The following is an 18,074-nucleotide window of genomic DNA, read 5'->3' as shown; positions in this document are numbered from 1 at the left end:
CTATGGTTTCCATCAAATGCAGAGTAAAAGCCAAAGGCCTTAAAATGGCCCCAAAGCCATTATAAGATATAAGAAAAATCTATATGTTACCCTAGAACTGAGAGAGAGTACCCAAAGAAGAACAAACTTGCCTCTCCAAGGCAGTGGGTGGGGGAATACCTAGCACATACGAACGATTCTTTTTATCTAATTTCAGGAGTTTCATACCCTTGAAGCACATCCAGATCTCATTTAGCAAAACTCTGCTCAATCAGAAAACTACGTGGGAGAAATCTACAGGATAATTGATTCAATGTCTTCAACAAAGACACTGAATGAAAAAACTGAAAAACTGGAGAGAGGGGAGTATAAATATTTAAGATTAAAATAGTCTTAGGGGGACTTCCCTAGTGGTCCAGTGGTTAAGACTCCAAACTTTCACTGCAGGGGGTGCGGGTTCGGTCCCTGGTCAGGGAATTAAGATCCCACATGCCGCACGGCGCGTCCAAAAGAAAAAAAATAAAGTCTTAGGAAGCATAACAATAAAATCCAGTGTGTAGACCTTGTTTGAATTCTGATTCAAACAAATTAAGCATAAAAGGACATTTTTTGGGACAACCAGGAAAATCTGCATAGAGCATTGGATAATATTAAGGAATTATTAATTTTGTTAGATGTGAAAATTATTATATAAGAAAATTTTATTTTTTAGAGACGAGTATCAAAGTATTTAGGGTTGGAATATCATGATGTCTGGGATTTATTTTAAAATACTTCAACAAAGGAAAAATTAGATGAAGCAATTTTTAAAAAATAAATTATTTATTTTTGGCTGCGTTGGGCCTTTGTTGCTGCGCGCGGTTTCCCTAGTTGCGGCGAGTGGGAGCTACTCTTCGTTGTGGTGCACAGGCTTCTCATTGAGGTGGCTTCTCTTGTTGTGGAGCACGGGCTCTAGGCGCATGGGCTTCAGTAGTTGTGGCACGCGGGCTCAGTAGTTGTGGCATGTGGGCTCTAGAGCGCAGGCTCAGTAGTTGTGGTGCACGGGCTTAGTTGCCCCGCAGCATGTGGGATCTTCCTGGACCAGCGATGGAACCTGTGTCCCCTGCATTGGCAGGTGGATTCTTAACCACTGCACCACCAGGGAAGTCCCAGATGAAGCAATTTTTGCAAGATGTTTACAATTAAATGATGGGGGTCTGGGGGTTCATTATAATACTCTCTTCTACTTTAGTGATTGAAATTTCTCATAATAAACAGAAAATACAAACAAGCCCTAGTCTTTGCAATTCTGGCAAAGGCAAAATAATATCTAGGTTGTTGTAGCCAGTACCAAGGTTTTGAGGCTTCCTGAAGAGCCATCCATAGACTTCCTGACCCTGGGACAACAGTTAAGACTATTTTTGTCACTGTGTTTTGTTTGTTTGTTTGTTGACCAGAGGACCCACTGATATCCTGCAAAATGAATTTGTTAGGTATTACTATTCCCTTTCTGGATCTTTCGAGGAATTTGTCCTTTTCATCTGTGTTGTCAAATTTATGGCCCTAGAGTTGTTCATATTAGTCTTCATCCTTTTAATGTCTGTAGGGTCTGTAGTGATGTCCCCTCTGCCATGCCTTATATTTGTAATATGTTCATTTTCCTCTTTTTGACACAGACAAGTAAACAGAGGCCAAAAAGGAGAAATGATTCAGGTCAAGGCTGCAGAGCCAGCTGGACCATCCTTACTTCTGCTGCCTTGCCTGGCTGCTGTGTCAATCATCCTTTTTGAGGCTCCCTGTCCCCAGCCCACAGCTTTCATATACTCCATGTGGCCTGATATGTAGTCTGACATGGAAGAGCCCAACTACACACTCAGGGCTCTCATTACCCTTGGCCTTCAAGGTGAATCCAACTTCTCAAAATGTTCTCTTGCTGTCTATTCCTGGCTTCCCCACAAAAGCAAACTCAGGTGGAGGGAGTAGAATAATAAAGGAGAGGTTGGGATGGAGGGTGGCAAATGGCATAGATGGGCTACTTGCTAAAATCTGTTGGCTCAGCTTACCTGGAAAGAGGCAGTTTTGAAGTCTCTATAGTGGGGAGAGGAGATCGGGGAGGAACAGCATTACTGGCAGTGACAACTTCCACCACTTTACTACCTCTTTCCCTTTAACTGTTGTCTTCTATATTGCTAGAGGGAACGATCATAAGTCCCTAGATAGTTGGGGGCCTATTTGAGCTTACACCTAATCTTTCAAATTCTCATTCTATCATCCTACCCAAACCCATGTCCAGGTTGGCAAAGGAAGTGAAAGATACAGGCTTCCCTCCTTTTCTTCCTGCTTTAACCTCAAATGGCCTCATCTCTTAATGCCATCCAGTAATGAGGTCACCAGCTGGTACTGGCTAGAACTTACTGAAGTTTTTCCTGTTCTCTGAGGATCTCCTCAACACCCACCATAACTGCTGTTTGGTACTCAAGTCATCAGCATGCAGAACTATGGTCAGGAAAGAGTCTGCCTCCACTGTGTACCCACCAAAACCAAGGGGCAAAATACTGGGTCTTCCGATTCTAAAATCCATTTTCTTTCCATTATATCAAGGCCTCTTATATTAATGCCAGAAATACATTTTTGTGCCAGGTGCTTTCCTTCCTATGGTCTTTGAGGGAGAATGGTGAGGGGCAAGGAAGGAAGAGGACAAGGACAGACTCTTCTGCCTGAAGGCCTCCAGAGGGTGAGTGAGCACCACTGGCTTTGGGGAAGTCTTCCCACTCTCAAGAGTATGTGAGTATCTGGTCTCCCTGGCTACCTTTCTGGAGAAGCAACATTTGAGGAAAAGGGACACATCACAGTGCTTGTTATAAATGGGAATCTCCTCTTTATTCCACATATAAAAGCTGGTTTCTGGAACTAGATAGGGAAAGAACTTTGGCATGGCTCTACCTCTGTGTGGGCCCTAGGGATAAAGGTCTAAATTCTGGTGACAAGGCCTTTCTCCAGGTGGGAATGAAAAGTCCTGCCCGTTCAGTCCCAAATTAGGGGGTAGGAGCAACGTTGTAGGGCAATTCCTTGGTGAGGTGTACATCAGCTTGTGGCAGGCTCTTCCAGGCAAGTTCTAGGATCCCATACTGGGCAATGCCCATAGGGAGCATGGTACGTACATTGTTCTTCCCTGGGAGGGGAACCACCTCCTGGAACTCCAGAGGACCTTTAGGGGTGTGACAGCCACCACAGAACAGGTGGTAGAACAACCGCTCCCCAGGAACTAGCTCCATGGCCTTTAGGGCCTCTTTGTAAGTGATCTCTTGGGATCGGGGTGCCCCTCTCAGTAGCAGTTCCTGTAGTAGCCTCTGGATTCGGGGGGACTTAAGTTGGTACAGGTCCATGAGACGGTAGAACTGTTCCATCCAAGCAGCACTGTCTTTCGTGTATCGCTCCTGCAACATCCGCAAAACATGGTACATTGCCACAAATGTCTCCCATAGAGGCACCTTGTCCTTTTTTTTAGAGATGGGCTGTGCCTTCTTTTCCAACTTGGGCAATTTGGCAGACCTGCCCTTATCCTTAAAAGCCCAGAAGTCCTTTTGAAACATCAGTGCTAGGGTTTGTTTTTCCACAGGGTCAAGGGCACCTGTGAAAATGTCTCTTGTTGGAGGACAATGGTGTTGCAACTCCATCTCCTTGCGAGCAGTGGATATCTGCTCTGCCCGCACACTCCTGTAAGGCTCTCCTAGAAGATGCCAATTTATAGCCTTCAGGTCTGGAATCATTTTGGTAGCTAATGGGGACTTTGGTGTAGAGACAGCCAAAGGTTTTAGCCAGCTTTCCTTTTCCTTTCCTTTTATAGGAGGGATCACTTTCAGGTATTTTGGACCCATGGGCTCCTTACTGGGTTTTGAGATACTTGTGCTTCGTGATTCCAAGTTCTGCTTGTGACGGTACACAATGGCTTCAAGTTTGGCCAGATGCATCCACTCTAAGTTTTCCTTTGTAGTGAGGTCTTTGAGAAGCTGGCACAATCTGTGGAAACTATCCCTGGAAAGCTGTTCTCCTGTCTCCATCTGTTCTAGGACATGGTGGATCCACTCTACATCTGAGAGGCTGATGTCTGCATATATTTCCTCAGCCAGGATTTTGGACACAGGTAACTGTACCTCAGTCTGTCCCTTCAGAGATGGATGACGCTGCAGAAGCCACTGCCACTTGGCTCCTAGTTGTTTGCCTTGGAGTTTATGAGCTTCCATGGTCTTCTTCAATATGTAGGATAAATATGGGGTCTTTAAGTCAGGCTCTTGGGACTCCAAAACTGTATCCAAAACTTGTAGAGGTATGGGCTTATATTTCTTCAACAGTTCTTCTTGTTTATCCATAAACCCTGTCCCTGGGGATACCCTGGACGTCTCAAGTACTGTGGCCTTATCTTCCCAGAATATTTGTTTAGTTGACCCTGGCACTGGTATCTTCTCTTCCCTCCCCAGAACTACTGAGATCAGTTGCTTGGGAGGGCTTTTGAGAACTTCAAGTTTTATAGCTCTGCCTTTGACCTTGGGGATTCTTTTCTCAATAGAAGGGACTGCTTCTCTTCCTTTTAAGTCCTTTTTTCTTTCTCCTGGTAACTTAAATAGTTTTTCTTTTTTAAAGATCCCTTTCTTCTTGTCTACCTCTTCTTCCAATGAGCTTCTCTCCTCTTCCTCCCCCTCTTTCTCACTCAAACGCTCCATCTCTTCCTCACTCATGCTTTCCTCCTTCTCAAACACTTCCTCCTCCTGCACCTTCTTCTTTTTCTTCTTCTTCTCCTTCCCTTCCTCTTCCTCCTCCTCTTCCATTTCCTCCTCTTCCTCCTCCTCTTCAGACAAACTCTCTCGCTCTATTTCATCTAATAAGCTTTCCATTTCTTCAGAAAAGCTCTCTTCACTTTTCACACTTTTCACCTCATCCTCTTGACTGAGAAACTCTTCCTGTTGCAAATCAACTCTCTTTAGCTTTTTTCTCTTTCTTGACCTTTGTTTAAGGAATGGCTTTGCCTCTTCTTCCTCTGTTATTTCATCCTCCTCTTCTTCCTGTATGACTTCTCTCTGTTGCCTGGCCAATCTGCTTTCTTCCTCAGTCATCTTTTTCTCTTTCTTTATCAATCTTCTCATTTCCTTGGCCAGTTTTCTCTGCCTCTTAGCCAGTTTCTTCTCATCTGTGGCAATTTCTGGTTGTTCCTCAGAAAAATCCCACTCCTTGGCATCAAGTTCATTCTGTACCTTGTTCAATTCCTTTTCCTTAGTAAAGAAAGACCTCTTTAACTTTGTCATCTCTATTTCTTCCTGGGTTAGTTTCCTTTCTTTTTTGATAAGGCCTTGAAGTATCTTTAAGATTTTGCTGCTTACTTTTAATGGTTCCTTGGAAATGCCCTTGCTTTCTTTAGCCAACTTCCTTATTAATTTGGCTCGCTTCCTTTCTTCCTGGGCATATACTCTCCCTCCTCTAGTAAACTCCAGTTTTCCTTTGGTAATGTCCGTTTGCTCTGTGGCCAGTATCCTATCTTCATAGACCAGTATCTTTTCCTCTAGTGACAATTTCCTCTTAATTAGTTCTAGTTCATCCTTAATTGGTCTTCCCTGTCTTGAAGTTTCTTGAGTCTCTTTTTTAAAGAGAGTTTCCTTTCCCTCAGCCAGTCTCACCTTCTCCCAGGCCAATTTCTTTATTTCCATGCCCAATGCCTTTTCTTCCTTAGTAATAGACCAGTCACCTCTGAGCTGTTTCAGTCCTTGGAATATCACCCTCTTTTCCACAGCTAATTTCATTTTGTCCTGGGCTATTTGGTGCTGTTCCTCAGCCAGGCTTTCCTCTAATTGGGTCAGTTTTTCCTCTATAGCAGCCAATTTCTCCTTCTTCTGGAAAAGTTTCTCCTTTTCCTCCATCAGCTTCTTCTCTATCTGAACCAGTCTCTTCTTGTACATGTCCAGTTTCTCCTTTTCTTGGTCTGATTTCTTTCTCTTCTGAGTGAGGCTTTCTTTGAGCTGGATTAAGTTTTCTTTCCTCTGAGCCAGTTTCACCTTCTCCTGAGCCAGAGTCTTCTGCCTCCAGGCTAGTATCTCCTTGGTTTTGGGGAGTTCTTCCTTGCTCTGGACCAATTTATTCCTTTCCTGGGCCAGTTTTTGCTTATTCTTTATCAATTGTTCCCTTTTCTGGACAAGTCTTGCCTCCTCCCCAGGCAGTGTTTCCATGTCCTGGGTCAGTTTCTTCTCATCCTGGATCAGTAGCTCTTCTTCTTGGGCCAATTTCTGCTTGTTCTCCATCAGTTGCTCCCTTTTCTGGCCAAGTCTTTCCTCTTCTTCAGGAAATTTTACATTGTCCTGGGCCAGTTTCTTCTCTTCCTGGATCAGCAGCTCTTCTTCCTGGGCCAACTTTTGCTTATTCTCCATCAATTGCTCCCTTTTCTGGCCAAGTCTTTCCTTTTCCTCAGCCAGTTTTTCCTTGTCCTGGACCAGTTTCTCCTCTTTCTGGATCAGCAGTTCTTCTTCCTGGACCACTTCTTTCTCTTCCACATTCAGTTTCTCCTCTTGAGAGGCCAGTGTCGTCTCCTCCTGATCCAGTCTCTCCTCTTCATTGACCAGTTCCTCCTCTTCCTGATTCAGTTCCTCCTCTTCCCATGCCAGGTCCTCCAATTCCTGGGCTAGTTCCTTTTCTTGCCATGCTAGATCTTGCTCCTTCTGGGCCAGTTTTTCCAATTTCTGGACCAATATCTTTTTTACCTCAGCTAGCTTTCCTCCTTTCTTTGCTATTTTCTCTTCTTCTTGAGCCAGTTTCTCCAATTTCATGGCCAGTTTCTTCCTTCGCTGGGCCAATTTCTCTGCTTCCTGGGTTAGCATCTCCTCTCTTTGGGCTAGTTTTTCCTCATTCTGGATAAACTTCCTCTCTACCTGGACCATTTTCCTGTCTTTCTGGGCCAGTTTCTCATAGTCTCTGGCCATGTTTCTCTCTTCCTGAGCCAGTTTTCTCTCTTCCTGTGCTAGCTTCTCTACTTCTTGTGCCAGCTTCCTCTTTTCTTGGGCTCGTTTTATTTCAACTTGGGCCCGTTTCCTCTCAACCTGTGCCTGTTTATATTCTTGATGAATCTGTCTCTGCTCTTCTGTCATCAGCTCTTCTTCTTCTTCTGCTGCTGCTGCTTCTTCTCCTTCCCACTCCTGAGACAATTCTTCCTCCAGGGTCACTTCCTCCTCATCCTCCAACAATTGCTCCCTGGCCCTGGCTGACATCTTTTCCCAGATCTGTGACCATTCATCCCATGTCTGCTTCTTCTTGTCCCTCTCCAGCTCTTCCTCATCTGGGAACAGCTTTTCTTCTTCCTCATGGAGCTTTTCCTCTTCCTGAAGATGCCTGCTTTCCCAGGCTTTCTTCCATTCATCCCAGGATATCCTCGTCTCACTGTAGGCCTGTTTCCACTGATCCCAGAACTTTTTCCACTCCTGCCAAGACAGTTTTGTCTCTTCCTTAACTGGTCTTCCTTCTTGGTCAACCACTTTCTCCTCTAATTTGGCCTTTTCCTCCACTTCCTGACTCATGTCCCTCTCCTCTTCTTTGGTTTTTTTCCTCTCTTTTTTATCCACTTTTATTTCCTGCTGGACTGCTTTCCCCTCCTGCTTAGAAGGCTTCTTAGAGGGTTTCTTCTCTTCTTTCTTTGATATTCGTTTTCCCCTGGTTACGTCTGGTTCTAAAAAAACAACTTTCTTTTTCTTGCCTTTTTTTGGAATCACCTGGGTTTCCTGCAAGTCCTGCACATCCCTTTCTTTCTTTTGCTCTTGCTCCTCTTTTGTCTCCTCTTCCTTGTCACTGATCACCATGTCCTCTCTAATTGCTCCTGCATGAGGAAAAACTGGTTTCTCCTCTGGCCAGGCTACATCCCAGTCAAGGTCCTCAAGCAGTTCCTTACTTTCTTTCTTCAACAGGGGGCAGATCTCCTGAAAGAGCTCCCAGCTGGGCCGTTGATCTGCCAGCACCGCCTGAGCCATGGTCACTAGCTCAGTGTTTAGAGCTTCTGACATTTTTGTCTGGGAACCAGATATCCTCAGGGTCATAAGACGACACAGATCGTCCCGCCATGATGAGCCATCTCCAGGGGTAGTCCTGTGGCCAGGAGCTCCAGAGGCACTCTGCCCTCTGACTTTCACCAGCTTCACAACTGATTCTCTCCTTATAGGATATGGAGGGTCCTCAACTGTAACCTCAGCATCTGTTGTCTTCCTCTTGCGCCTCTCTATGGGTTTCTGAAGTGTTGCTTTCCTGCCTCTTTTGTCACGTATCTTCCTCAGCATCTTCAGGGTCAATGCAACATGATCCTTTGAGGCATCTATCCCTAGAGGCTCCTGTTCATCATCTTTTGAAATCTTTAGTATACTGGAGGTTGAAGACCTACACTCCTCCCTCTCAGTTAGTGCAGCTTCACTCTGATCACCTTCACCCTCTAAGGGACCTGGCTCTGTGCCAGTCTCTTTCATCTTCTTGAGGCTCTGCAAAAATTTTCGGGCTATAGGGAGAATCAGGAGATGTAGATAAGGGAAGCTTGGGAGGCTTAAATGAAGCCCTTCCCAAAATCTGGTATGAGCTAAGAGGAACTGCCATAACAGATGTAGCAACAGAGGGGGCTGAGGCCTTTTTTAAAAAAAAGGCATTCTCCTTGCTTTATTCCCAGTGCCTTCCCTCCTCCCTCCCCTGCCTCCCCGACCTCTGTCAAGTCTTACAGAGATAGGTTTTGGAGTCTCTCTGAATTTGGGTGGATTCTTCCTAGGAAGGTTCTTTTCTGTGAAAGAATCTTTCCACTTACCTCTGTTCCTATCTGATACCTCTTGACCCAAGTTAGCCTTAACTACCCTGCCTCTTGGGGACCCTGAGGCATTAACCAGATCACCCCATACATACTATGCTTTCTGCCTCCTACTCGGCTCCATCTTTGGCCTTTGCTGGGCTTGTAGGCAACTTCAGGTTCTTCAGGAGCTGTATCAAGTTGGTTGGAAAGGGCGGTAAGTTCAGAAGCCCCTGAGACATCTAAAGAAAAAGTAGGCTTTTCATCACCCAGTGATAAGATCAGGTTTTCATTCAATCGCTGCTCCACTTGGGTATGAAGGATTTGGAGATCTGTGGCCTGCATTCCCAGCAGATGGTCCAGGGTTTCTTCCCCAATCATTTCCTGCCTATGAAAGTCAAAGGAGAGGAAGGACCATGCTGAATCAGGGACAAGAGGGAGAATGAGAAGGAAAGAACAGCTATGGAACAGGCAGGGGACTTGACAACATGACCAACAGAGACAGAGTATGTAGAGGTAAAGAATGGCGAAGAAGAAAGAAAAAGTCTAGGAAGCCAAGATGGTAATGCATGGCATGACCTGTATGGGGCCTTCAAGGGTAGGAGAAGAGGGTGAAAAAGGGGCACTTGAAGAGGTAGGGGACAAACAGGAATAGGAGAAGAAATGGAGAAAGGAGTGAGCAGTTAGGGGATCATCAGGATAGTCTAGGAATGGAAAAAGACTATGAACAAGGAAAAAGGACAGGAAGAGCTAATGAACAGAGATGAAGAGACAGTGAAGGCAGAGAAGGGAAAAATGGGAAAGGGGAAGAAGAAAATCAGAAGCTAGTAAAGACTGAGGAAGGCACAAAGAACTTACTGCATCTCCTGGAAAGTATCTTGGTTCTGGATCAAGTTTAAGAGTGAGGTCTTAGAGTGGATTCCAGTCTCAGCCATGAGGCTCAGGGCCTTATTCCTTACTCTTTCATCTTTGTCCATTAGTCTTTGGGCCAGAGGCACGGCAAAGAGATGCGTAATCATTCCTAGACACTTCAGCCCTTCCCAGGCTAGCTCTCGGATCAGTGGATTGGAATTGGTTGTATCATCCAACAGACGATGGGCTGTTTCAGCACGCAGGAGTGGAGACACCTGGTAAGAGGCAAAGATTTGCCCTAGTGCACCAATACAGCACTGGTACTTCAGTGGAGAAGCATGGATCATAATATTGAGAATTGTCTCTATCAGGCTATTGATAGCTATTTCACTCATCTTTCTTCCCAGCCAACTGCAGTTTGCTGAGTCTGTAAGGACACTGTAAGTTATATCCTTTGACGCTCTTATTTCAAGGAAGTCTTCATCCTCCTTTTCACCTGCATATTCTCCTACATCACTTATAGCTCTTGCCCTACCATGCCAGAAGAAGAATTGTTGAGACTTGTCCCATTCCAGTTCCCGCATGGGTGAGTGCAGGTTGCACTGTAGGTATATTGGGCTGCCCTGTGGCCAAAGACGGGCACGAATCACTGAGTTAGGAATGTAGCAATCAGGAGCCAAGAGCCATTTCTGCCCATGGCCAAAGTAGTATCGCAGTATCTGATAAGGGTTGAGTCCATCCCAGGTAGTCAGCTGTAGCTGGGGAGGAAGAACATAATGGGAATGCGGAGGTTTTTTCACCTGCGTCCAATCAGCTTCCTTATACAAGGAATCATGTCTGAAGGAAGACAGTAACACAGGGCTCCCTTGCTCATCTTCTATGACGTGTGGCACATTATGATCAAAGGCGATGGCCCGATTATTGACAAGGTTCTCCAGACCCACTAACTGCTGCTGCCCTTGTCCAAAGTAGATATACTTGGGCACAAACATGGTCTCAAAGGAGAAGAGGAAGCTTGGTATGAAAGGCTTAGGAACTTCTAGCACTTCATCTGTCATACCTATAAGGGAAAGGCGAGCCAGCAGGGCTGAGGGAAGCAGTTTTAAACAGGACACCAGATAAAGACTCTGGTTGAAAGTGACAAGCAGGTCACCCCGGTCATTTGCAAAGCAGAGTGGGCCAAAGTGCCATGATGAGTCCAGCATGGCTATGAGTCTACCATGGAAGTTCCAGATCCGGACAGAGCCATCACTGCCACCCGTGACAAAAAGACTCAAGGATAGGCAGACATCAAAAGATGTGATGGTACACTGGTGCAGAGGCAATGTGTCTATGAACGTTGAGCCTTCCTGTGACCCAGAGGACAGAAAGTCATGGAACTTCCAGAGACGCAGGCAGTTAGTCTCCGTGATGGCACTCACATACTTGGGCAAGAGTATCAAGTGTGTTAGCTGACAGCTGCTGAGAATGCTGGCAAGGGGCTGCAGCTGCACTCTCACCCCTTCAAGCACAGCTTCTGACAGGTGCACATAGTCATCCATTCCATAGGAACAGAGCAAAGAGTTTTCTCGGCAACCAGAAAGCCCTCCAGGCAGTGTGGAGAGTGCTAATACAGCCCCGAAGTGCGTGAGTTTCTCTATCTGGGCACAGCTGTGCTGGGAAAGCACTCTGATCACACCACTCTGGTGTCCAGAGAACATTAGTCCTTCTAGACCCCGACCCAGGTGGAAATGCCCATAAGCCAGGCATCGTACCAAGTCCTGAGAATCTGGTGAGGTGCATATAAGATACTTGGCTGGGCAAGGGCAGCGGGTTGTATCAAATACCAGCACATCTGAGCTGCCTGTTGCTACAAAGAGCTCCTCTTTATCTGGGTCATAGGCCCAATCCACAGCCTGGTCCAGGACTGAGAAGGGCCAGGTGATAACCAGAAGATTCCCTGTTAGTGGGGACACAAAGCGCAACAAGCCATCCTCAGTAGTGCACAGGATCCGGAACCAGTTATTGCCACAGCGGACCCGACGTATCTGCTGGGGAGCAGAGCCACAGACATTGAAGAGGTTATAGAAGCACGGCAGACTGCGCAAGGAGAAAGAATGGGTAGTCTGGCAGAAGAAAGTAGTGCTATCAATAAACTGGAGTTGATACAGTTCCTCGCCAAGTTCTAGCTGCCGCAGCAGACTCCCTGAAGTCAGGTTCCACTCCTTGATTAAGCCTTCTTGGCCGGCTGTTAGCAGGGTGTGGGCTTCTGGCCGGCTGCGGATACATATCACCGATGACAAATGGGCCTTGAAACTGTGGAGGGCGTGACCCTGATTGAGGCTCCACACTTGGATTTCCCCAGTCCTGTTTCCAGCATAGAGAAAGCCCTGCTCAAAACAGGTGAAGCAGCAGGTGATTGAGGAGCCACTGGTGGTGGAAGGGAACCTCTTCACCTCTGCCAGCCGGCCGTGGCCCTGGCGCTCAAGGACCCTCACCACAGTCTCACATAGGGCTACAAGGGAGCCATTGGGGCCGTTCAACATGATGTTGTGAACAAGCTCAGCACCAGGCATGGAAACCATGTGGGCTATTTGGAGACCCTTGCCACTCTGCTCCATGATCCAGGTGACAACGGCCCCCAGGATTCCCGACAGAAGCATCTTCATTTCCGGGTCATAGCAGAGGCAGCTGATGTTAAAGCGGCAGGGCACTATACCTAGGGGTTTGAATGACTGAAAGTGGTCCCCAAAGAGCCGCAGGAGCAGGTCACCACAGTAGACCACGAGGATATGGAAGGAACCTGTGTGAACCATGGACTGGATGGGCGGCAGTCGTTCGGTCATGGAGAATGTTCTCTTCTGCACCATGTCCTCAGTTTTGCTCTTCATCCATAGCACAGCCTAGAAGAGAAAAAGATGGGAACTGCCTAGAAAAGATAGTAGAAGAAGAAAGGGCAGAATATTCAGCTATTTTTCTCTTGCTAAGGAGAAACTGGAAGACTCTAGAGTGATTTTACCCCCTGGTTTTGGGAGTTGGAAATATTGTAGAAGCAGGAAACCTAGGACTCTTTCCCTAACCTTGGCCTACTTTAGGAGAACCATAAAATCTGTTCAACACAGAGACTGTAATCGGAGAAAGGATGAACGGGGAATCCTGGATCCAGGTCACTTTCATTCAAGGGGTATATCTTCCTGGGTTAATCTAGGGTCAGAACTTACATGGGCATGGCCCCTGTAGAATGGGCTAAGAAGAAAGGCTGGGTAGTTTTACCTGTATTTCTTTTGTGCTTGTTGTCACCCACGAGAGGGAAGCAAAGAAGTGGGCATCACTGAAGTAATAGCATATAAGTGGCATATTTTGAGGATGGCGAGACTCTTTGAACAGGATCTGGGACCGGTCACTCAACACAACTACATCAGTCTTTGGGTGATCTAAAGTTTTCTGGGGAGAGGCATGGCGTAAACTAAGAGACCAGGACACATATGCACTAAATATATTCTCATGCAAGTCACAATTAAAGCAGTTCTCAAAGTTACGCCTCAGCCCCAAGGATCACTCCTGTGGCTCCCACACATGAACAATTTATCACCTGTGGGACACTATACTTCACAAGCATGTAACAAAACCCCCAACACAAAAGCGAACCAAACCGCTATAGGGCCTATATGGGCAAATTTTATGGTGTGAGCACAGGAGAAAACTGATGTTCTTCCCAACATGTCCTCTAACATTCTCCCTCCTGTCTAAAAGGTACATATGTCATAAAAGACACATTTAACAGATTACAAAGGCAAGTGCACTGCCATATGCCCACATGAAAAGTAACACAGTATCCCAAAAGTCAGCACAGCTTTATTAAAGCCTAAAACTGCACTAAGTAAGACTTTTAGGACACCCTATCTGGCCTTGAAGTTTGACAGAGGAAGATTTTTTATGTATATATATATATTTATATATACACACACACATACACAAACACATATACATATACACACACTTAATATATATATATAGACACACACATATGTGTGTGTGTGTGTATTATCCCACTGTGATAGAGCATGTGCTATGAAACATGCACCTGGGATCCTTTTACACTGAGCCAGCCATAGCAAAACTGAGGTTGGCAGATGTTCTCTCTGGTGCCTTCTCCATTCTCTTTTAGAAAAATCTCTCTTCCCAGAGGGTTGGTTCTTCTGAAATGCTTCAAAGTGTTAACCTCTCACCATCAAAATGTCCTTGCAAGAGGTCTCGAGACTCATTTGGAAGTTGATGGCCCACTTTCTACTACGGGGACAGTTGTCTTTATCATCTACCCTGCCTGCTTCCTGCATAGTGGATCTATGCTCCTCTGAAGTGCTCATAACTCTTAAGATAGATAGAGGCCAGTAACATGTTTATGTTCTACATATACATTACCTTGCTTTTATGTATCATGTCATTTATAAGGTATTTAAAATCCTTCCACACGGGAATGAGTCTGGGGGAAGTCATCACCATGATTATCCCCTGGTCCTCCTCAGGACCACTGTTTAAAAACCTGTAGGAATACAAAAGAGGCCAGCTTAGCCACTGATACTTTTTGAGGAGCTAGAAATCAGAAGGCAAGATCCATGAATTCATGTTTATTGGACACTTTTTGAATGTCAGCAACTATGCACAAGATACCCTCTCATTTAATCCTCACTGCAGCCCAGTGAGGTAGGTATTACCTCATTTGAGAAAACTGAGGCTTGGAGAGGGTAAATAAAGGAGTTGGAAGTCGAATCTTAGCACTGGCTATCATCCAATAGGATATTATGGGGGAGGGAAGCAGAGAAATCTAAGAGGGGCTGGAAAGGAATACTGTCACAGGCAAATAATTGTTCCTTGCTGGTGATGGGCTGTCAAGGGATCTTTTTGCAAGAACTAGTAGTTCCCAAAGTGTGGACCCTGGACCTCCTGTACCGGGATTCCTGGGGGAGAGGTACATCTTAAAATGCAGATCCTTAGGTACTGAAGCAGAACCATGGTGGTGGGCCCCTGAGCGCTTCACTTGTAACAAGCTCCCTAGGTGATTCTGTGGACCTTGAAGTCTGACTACTGAAACAGGAAATCGAGATAAAGGGTGCCCAGGACAAAGAGTCAGCTCCGTGTAGCCCAGCTGGAGAAAGGATCCAGCCATTGGGCCTTGCAGGCTTTCCCAGGCTTGTGGAATCAAGTAGCTCTCTTGCACGTGATACATCTGCTATTCATCCTCCTCCTCCCCATTCCCTTCTCTTTGGCCTTCATGAGGACAAACCTCTACTTTTCTTAGTTGGATGGTGAATAAATCCTACTTTTAACAAGTTCCCTCTGTCAGGGGGTCTGTCATTACTGATCTGACGATGCGCTTGTTTTCCTCATTTGTAAAATGAAAATGCCAGACCCTTGCAACTTCACAGGATTGTTGCAAGGATCAACTAAGATAATTCCTGTGAATACTTTTTAAAGTATACTCTAAAGCAACAAACAATTATGACTGCTGTTTTTAGGCTGGTTTGGTTCTCAGAGAAGTACTAGTTTTTTCCTTCCAACCTATACTTTGTACTTTTCAGTTGCTCTGGAAACATTACAGCTAAATTTAATAGTCTGCCAGCAGAGGGCAGTGGAAGCCATCCTTGCGCCTGCCAGATGAAGGAAAACTGATGGACTTTCAGTTTAAAGTGGTCCCCAAACTGCGATCCTCAGGACAGCAGCATCAGCATCACCTGGGAACTTGTTAGAAATGCAAATTATCAGGCCCCACCCTAGACCTACTAAATCGGAAACTCCGAGAGTAGGGCCCAGAAATCTGAGTTTTAACAAGCTCTCCAGCTGGTCTTAAAGTCTGAGAAACACTGGTTTGGAGAGCTGTTGGAGTTCCAGATCATTTGGCCTGGGCCTCCTGAGGCGAGGTCAGCAGAACCCACCCTCTGGCACAGCTAAGCCTAGGCCCTGTGTTGCCACAGAGACTTGATGGCTGGATCTGCGGGGGGAAGCAACAGGCAAAACTTATCATCATCTCATGTGTAGGGTGGTTTAGTGCCCACAAAAAAAAGCTTTCACAGGGACTTCCCTGGCGGTCCAGTGGTTAAGACTCTGCGCTTCCACTGTAGGCGGCGCGGGTTGGATCTGTGGTCAGGGAACTAAGATCCCGCATGCCTCACGGTGCGGCCAAAAAAAAAAAAAAAAAGCTTTCACATCAATCACTTCATTAGTTCTTGAAAGAATTCTGAGAGGCAGATACCATCGTCTCCATTGTACATATAAGGAATGTGAATTCGGAGAGGAAGAGGGATGTGTTCAAAGCTACACAGGGCAGCTTCAAGACTAAGATCCAACTCACAGTTCAAGATTCTTCTATCATTTGAGAGAAGTAAAAGGTTCTCCCAGCTAATGCTAAGTGAGCTCTCTTCCCCACAAACCCACTAATGGGAACTGGGGACTGGCTTTCAGACATTAGCATCCCCTATGTCTTTCCACTCTCCCCAAGGCTGCATGCTGCCCTCCTGCCATATCTTTTTCCATTCTCTTCTCCTGTAACCCTGCACTTGCTGCTCTTTTGGACCACCTTTCAGGAGCCACTGTGATCAGCTGAAATGGATCGGTGGATGGCCCCACAGCTCAGATTTACCCAACCAGCTCCTTCTTGGGGGCCCAGAGCTGCTGAGAGAGTAGTCATTTGTAGTCAACAAATTTGCAGTCATTGACATCAGTTTCCATTTTTCCTAATTATCTCCTCTGGGTCCAACTTCTCTTGACCAGCCTATAAAAAGCAAGCGGCTGGAACCCTTTGGGGGCATATTCTTTGGAGGTTAAGTGAGAAGGAAGGCCTTCAACCCCCATACCTATGTTTGTTGTTGTTGCCACTCTCTCCCATCCCATATACCAGTTTCCTTAGAGGAAACCTCTCCTAAAATGCCCCACATTTGATTCCCTAATCCCATTACCTGTCCTTAAAAGCAAGTCCAGAGAGAGCGCCAGATGCCTTAATCCCAATGGTCTTGACTTTTTAATATCTTGATAACCCAAAGATGATCTAAAGGGAGAATTCAAGTCCTGCAGCCAACTTAGAGGAGTCAGAATTGGGGAGGCTGAGATATGGTATCTGACTGTAGCTGACTATAGAGACAAACCAGGTCTATGATTGGCTATTGATGCTGGCACCACGTCCTTTTTCTTAGTTGCAGTCCATTCCAAGGTACTGTGTTGGTGGTGGTGGGATGGAAAGCCAGCATCCCATGAGCCCTGCCTTTGTAATACAGAGAATTGGCTCTAGGGGGTACTGCACTCCATGACACTATTGGGCCCCTGTTGAAGAAGGAAAAGAACAAAGTATTGTGAGTACATATAACAAGGAGACCTGACCACCCAAAAGAAGAGTGATGTGTGCTCCACACTTTGAGGTAAAGCCCGGCATGGATCCTACAGCCTTGCAGGTGGCTCTCACGTTTGGGGACAAGGATGCAGAAAGCCCAGCTGGTATCAGTTGACTGTAAAGTCAGAGGGACTGTAAAGCCCGAGGGCAATCTTGGCTTACTCTGTTTTTTTGAATTACTGTTAAGGAGCCCAAGCCTGTCCCCAGGCCTGGGACTGCTACTCTGGCCTTATAAGTGAGTTCACAGCTAGGGCTGGGACTGGAATGCACTTAACTTTACAGAAAGAAACAATTTTCCAGGACACACATATATTACCAGGGTGGGCTAGTTTCTATTGAGTGAAGAATTATCCAGCATGGGAGTAGTGATAGCATCCAGAACTGATTAAGGTTGTAAAGTGGTTGCCAGGCATTTTACATACATTGTTTCATTTAATTCTTATACAATGATTCTATGACTTAGCTATCATCCTCCATTAATGAAACAACTTTTAAAAATGGACATGGTAAAAATACTCAAAACATACCAAGGAACATATACTGAAGAGAAAGTCACCTGTCCTGTTCCCCTTCAGAAAGGTAACCCCTGGTTGTGTCTTTCTACAGGTGTTCTGTACACACACAAGCATGTATGTAAAAAATATTATTTTTCTTACACAAATGGTAGTATGCTATATACACTTTTCTCACTTAATAATCTTAAAGATTAACTCATATTAAAACATACAGCTCTGTCTCATTTTTCAACAGCTGTCAGCTGCAGTGTATTCCACTGTGTGGCTGAACTACCATTTATTTATTTAAGCTTCTATTAATGGAAATTGGGCAGTTTCCAACCTTTTGCTATAACCCATGCCACAAATGAATATCTTTGTTAATGCCTCAGAGTTTTAATTAACTTAAATTTTAAAATTGAAGCAATGTAAATCTTTTATTCATTAAGCATAACTTATTTTAGGTATACTGGCTTAAATAAATTATTAAAATTAATTTCACCTGTTTCTTTTTAATGTAAATTGCATATTTGGCTTGCATTATATTTCTATTAGATAGTACTGCTTTAAATTATCACCGTCTGGTGGTGGTATGGACTTCACTCCTTGAGAGTAGGAA

General features: G+C 45.3%; 1 protein-coding gene across 1 annotated transcript; it reads right to left on the bottom strand.

Annotated features, from left to right (window-relative positions):
• Positions 1-686: 686 nt before the first annotated feature.
• WDR87 (WD repeat domain 87) lies at positions 687-14,092 on the bottom strand. The gene is made up of 5 exons (XM_022586221.3): positions 14,003-14,092; positions 12,854-13,024; positions 9,608-12,483; positions 8,866-9,137; positions 687-8,473 (listed from the first exon to the last, which is right to left on the bottom strand). The coding sequence occupies exons 1-5, from the start codon at positions 14,081-14,083 to the stop codon at positions 2,994-2,996; spliced, it is 8,880 nt and encodes a 2,959-aa protein (XP_022441929.2). The 5' UTR covers positions 14,084-14,092; the 3' UTR covers positions 687-2,993.
• Between the last annotated feature and the right edge of the window lie 3,982 nt (positions 14,093-18,074).

Source organism: Delphinapterus leucas, chromosome 20 (assembly GCF_059928025.1).
Source record: "Delphinapterus leucas isolate spDelLeu-1000000601 "Yukka" chromosome 20, BTC_Dleu_Yukka2, whole genome shotgun sequence".
Classification (NCBI taxonomy): Eukaryota; Metazoa; Chordata; class Mammalia; order Artiodactyla; family Monodontidae; genus Delphinapterus; species Delphinapterus leucas.
Note: the sequence above shows the minus strand (reverse complement) of the source record. Positions and strands in the feature narration are given on the sequence as shown.

Coding starts and splice junctions, on each gene's coding strand:
- WDR87 (XM_022586221.3), bottom strand. CDS start 14,083: ATGGTGATGACTTCCCCCAGACTCATTCCCGTGTGGAAGGATTTTAAA. Junction 9,138..9,607: donor GATACTTTCCAGGAGATGCA/GTAAGTTCTTTG, acceptor TGACTTTCATAG/GCAGGAAATGATTGGGGAAG. Junction 8,474..8,865: donor AGTAGGAGGCAGAAAGCATA/GTATGTATGGGG, acceptor TTCTCCCTATAG/CCCGAAAATTTTTGCAGAGC.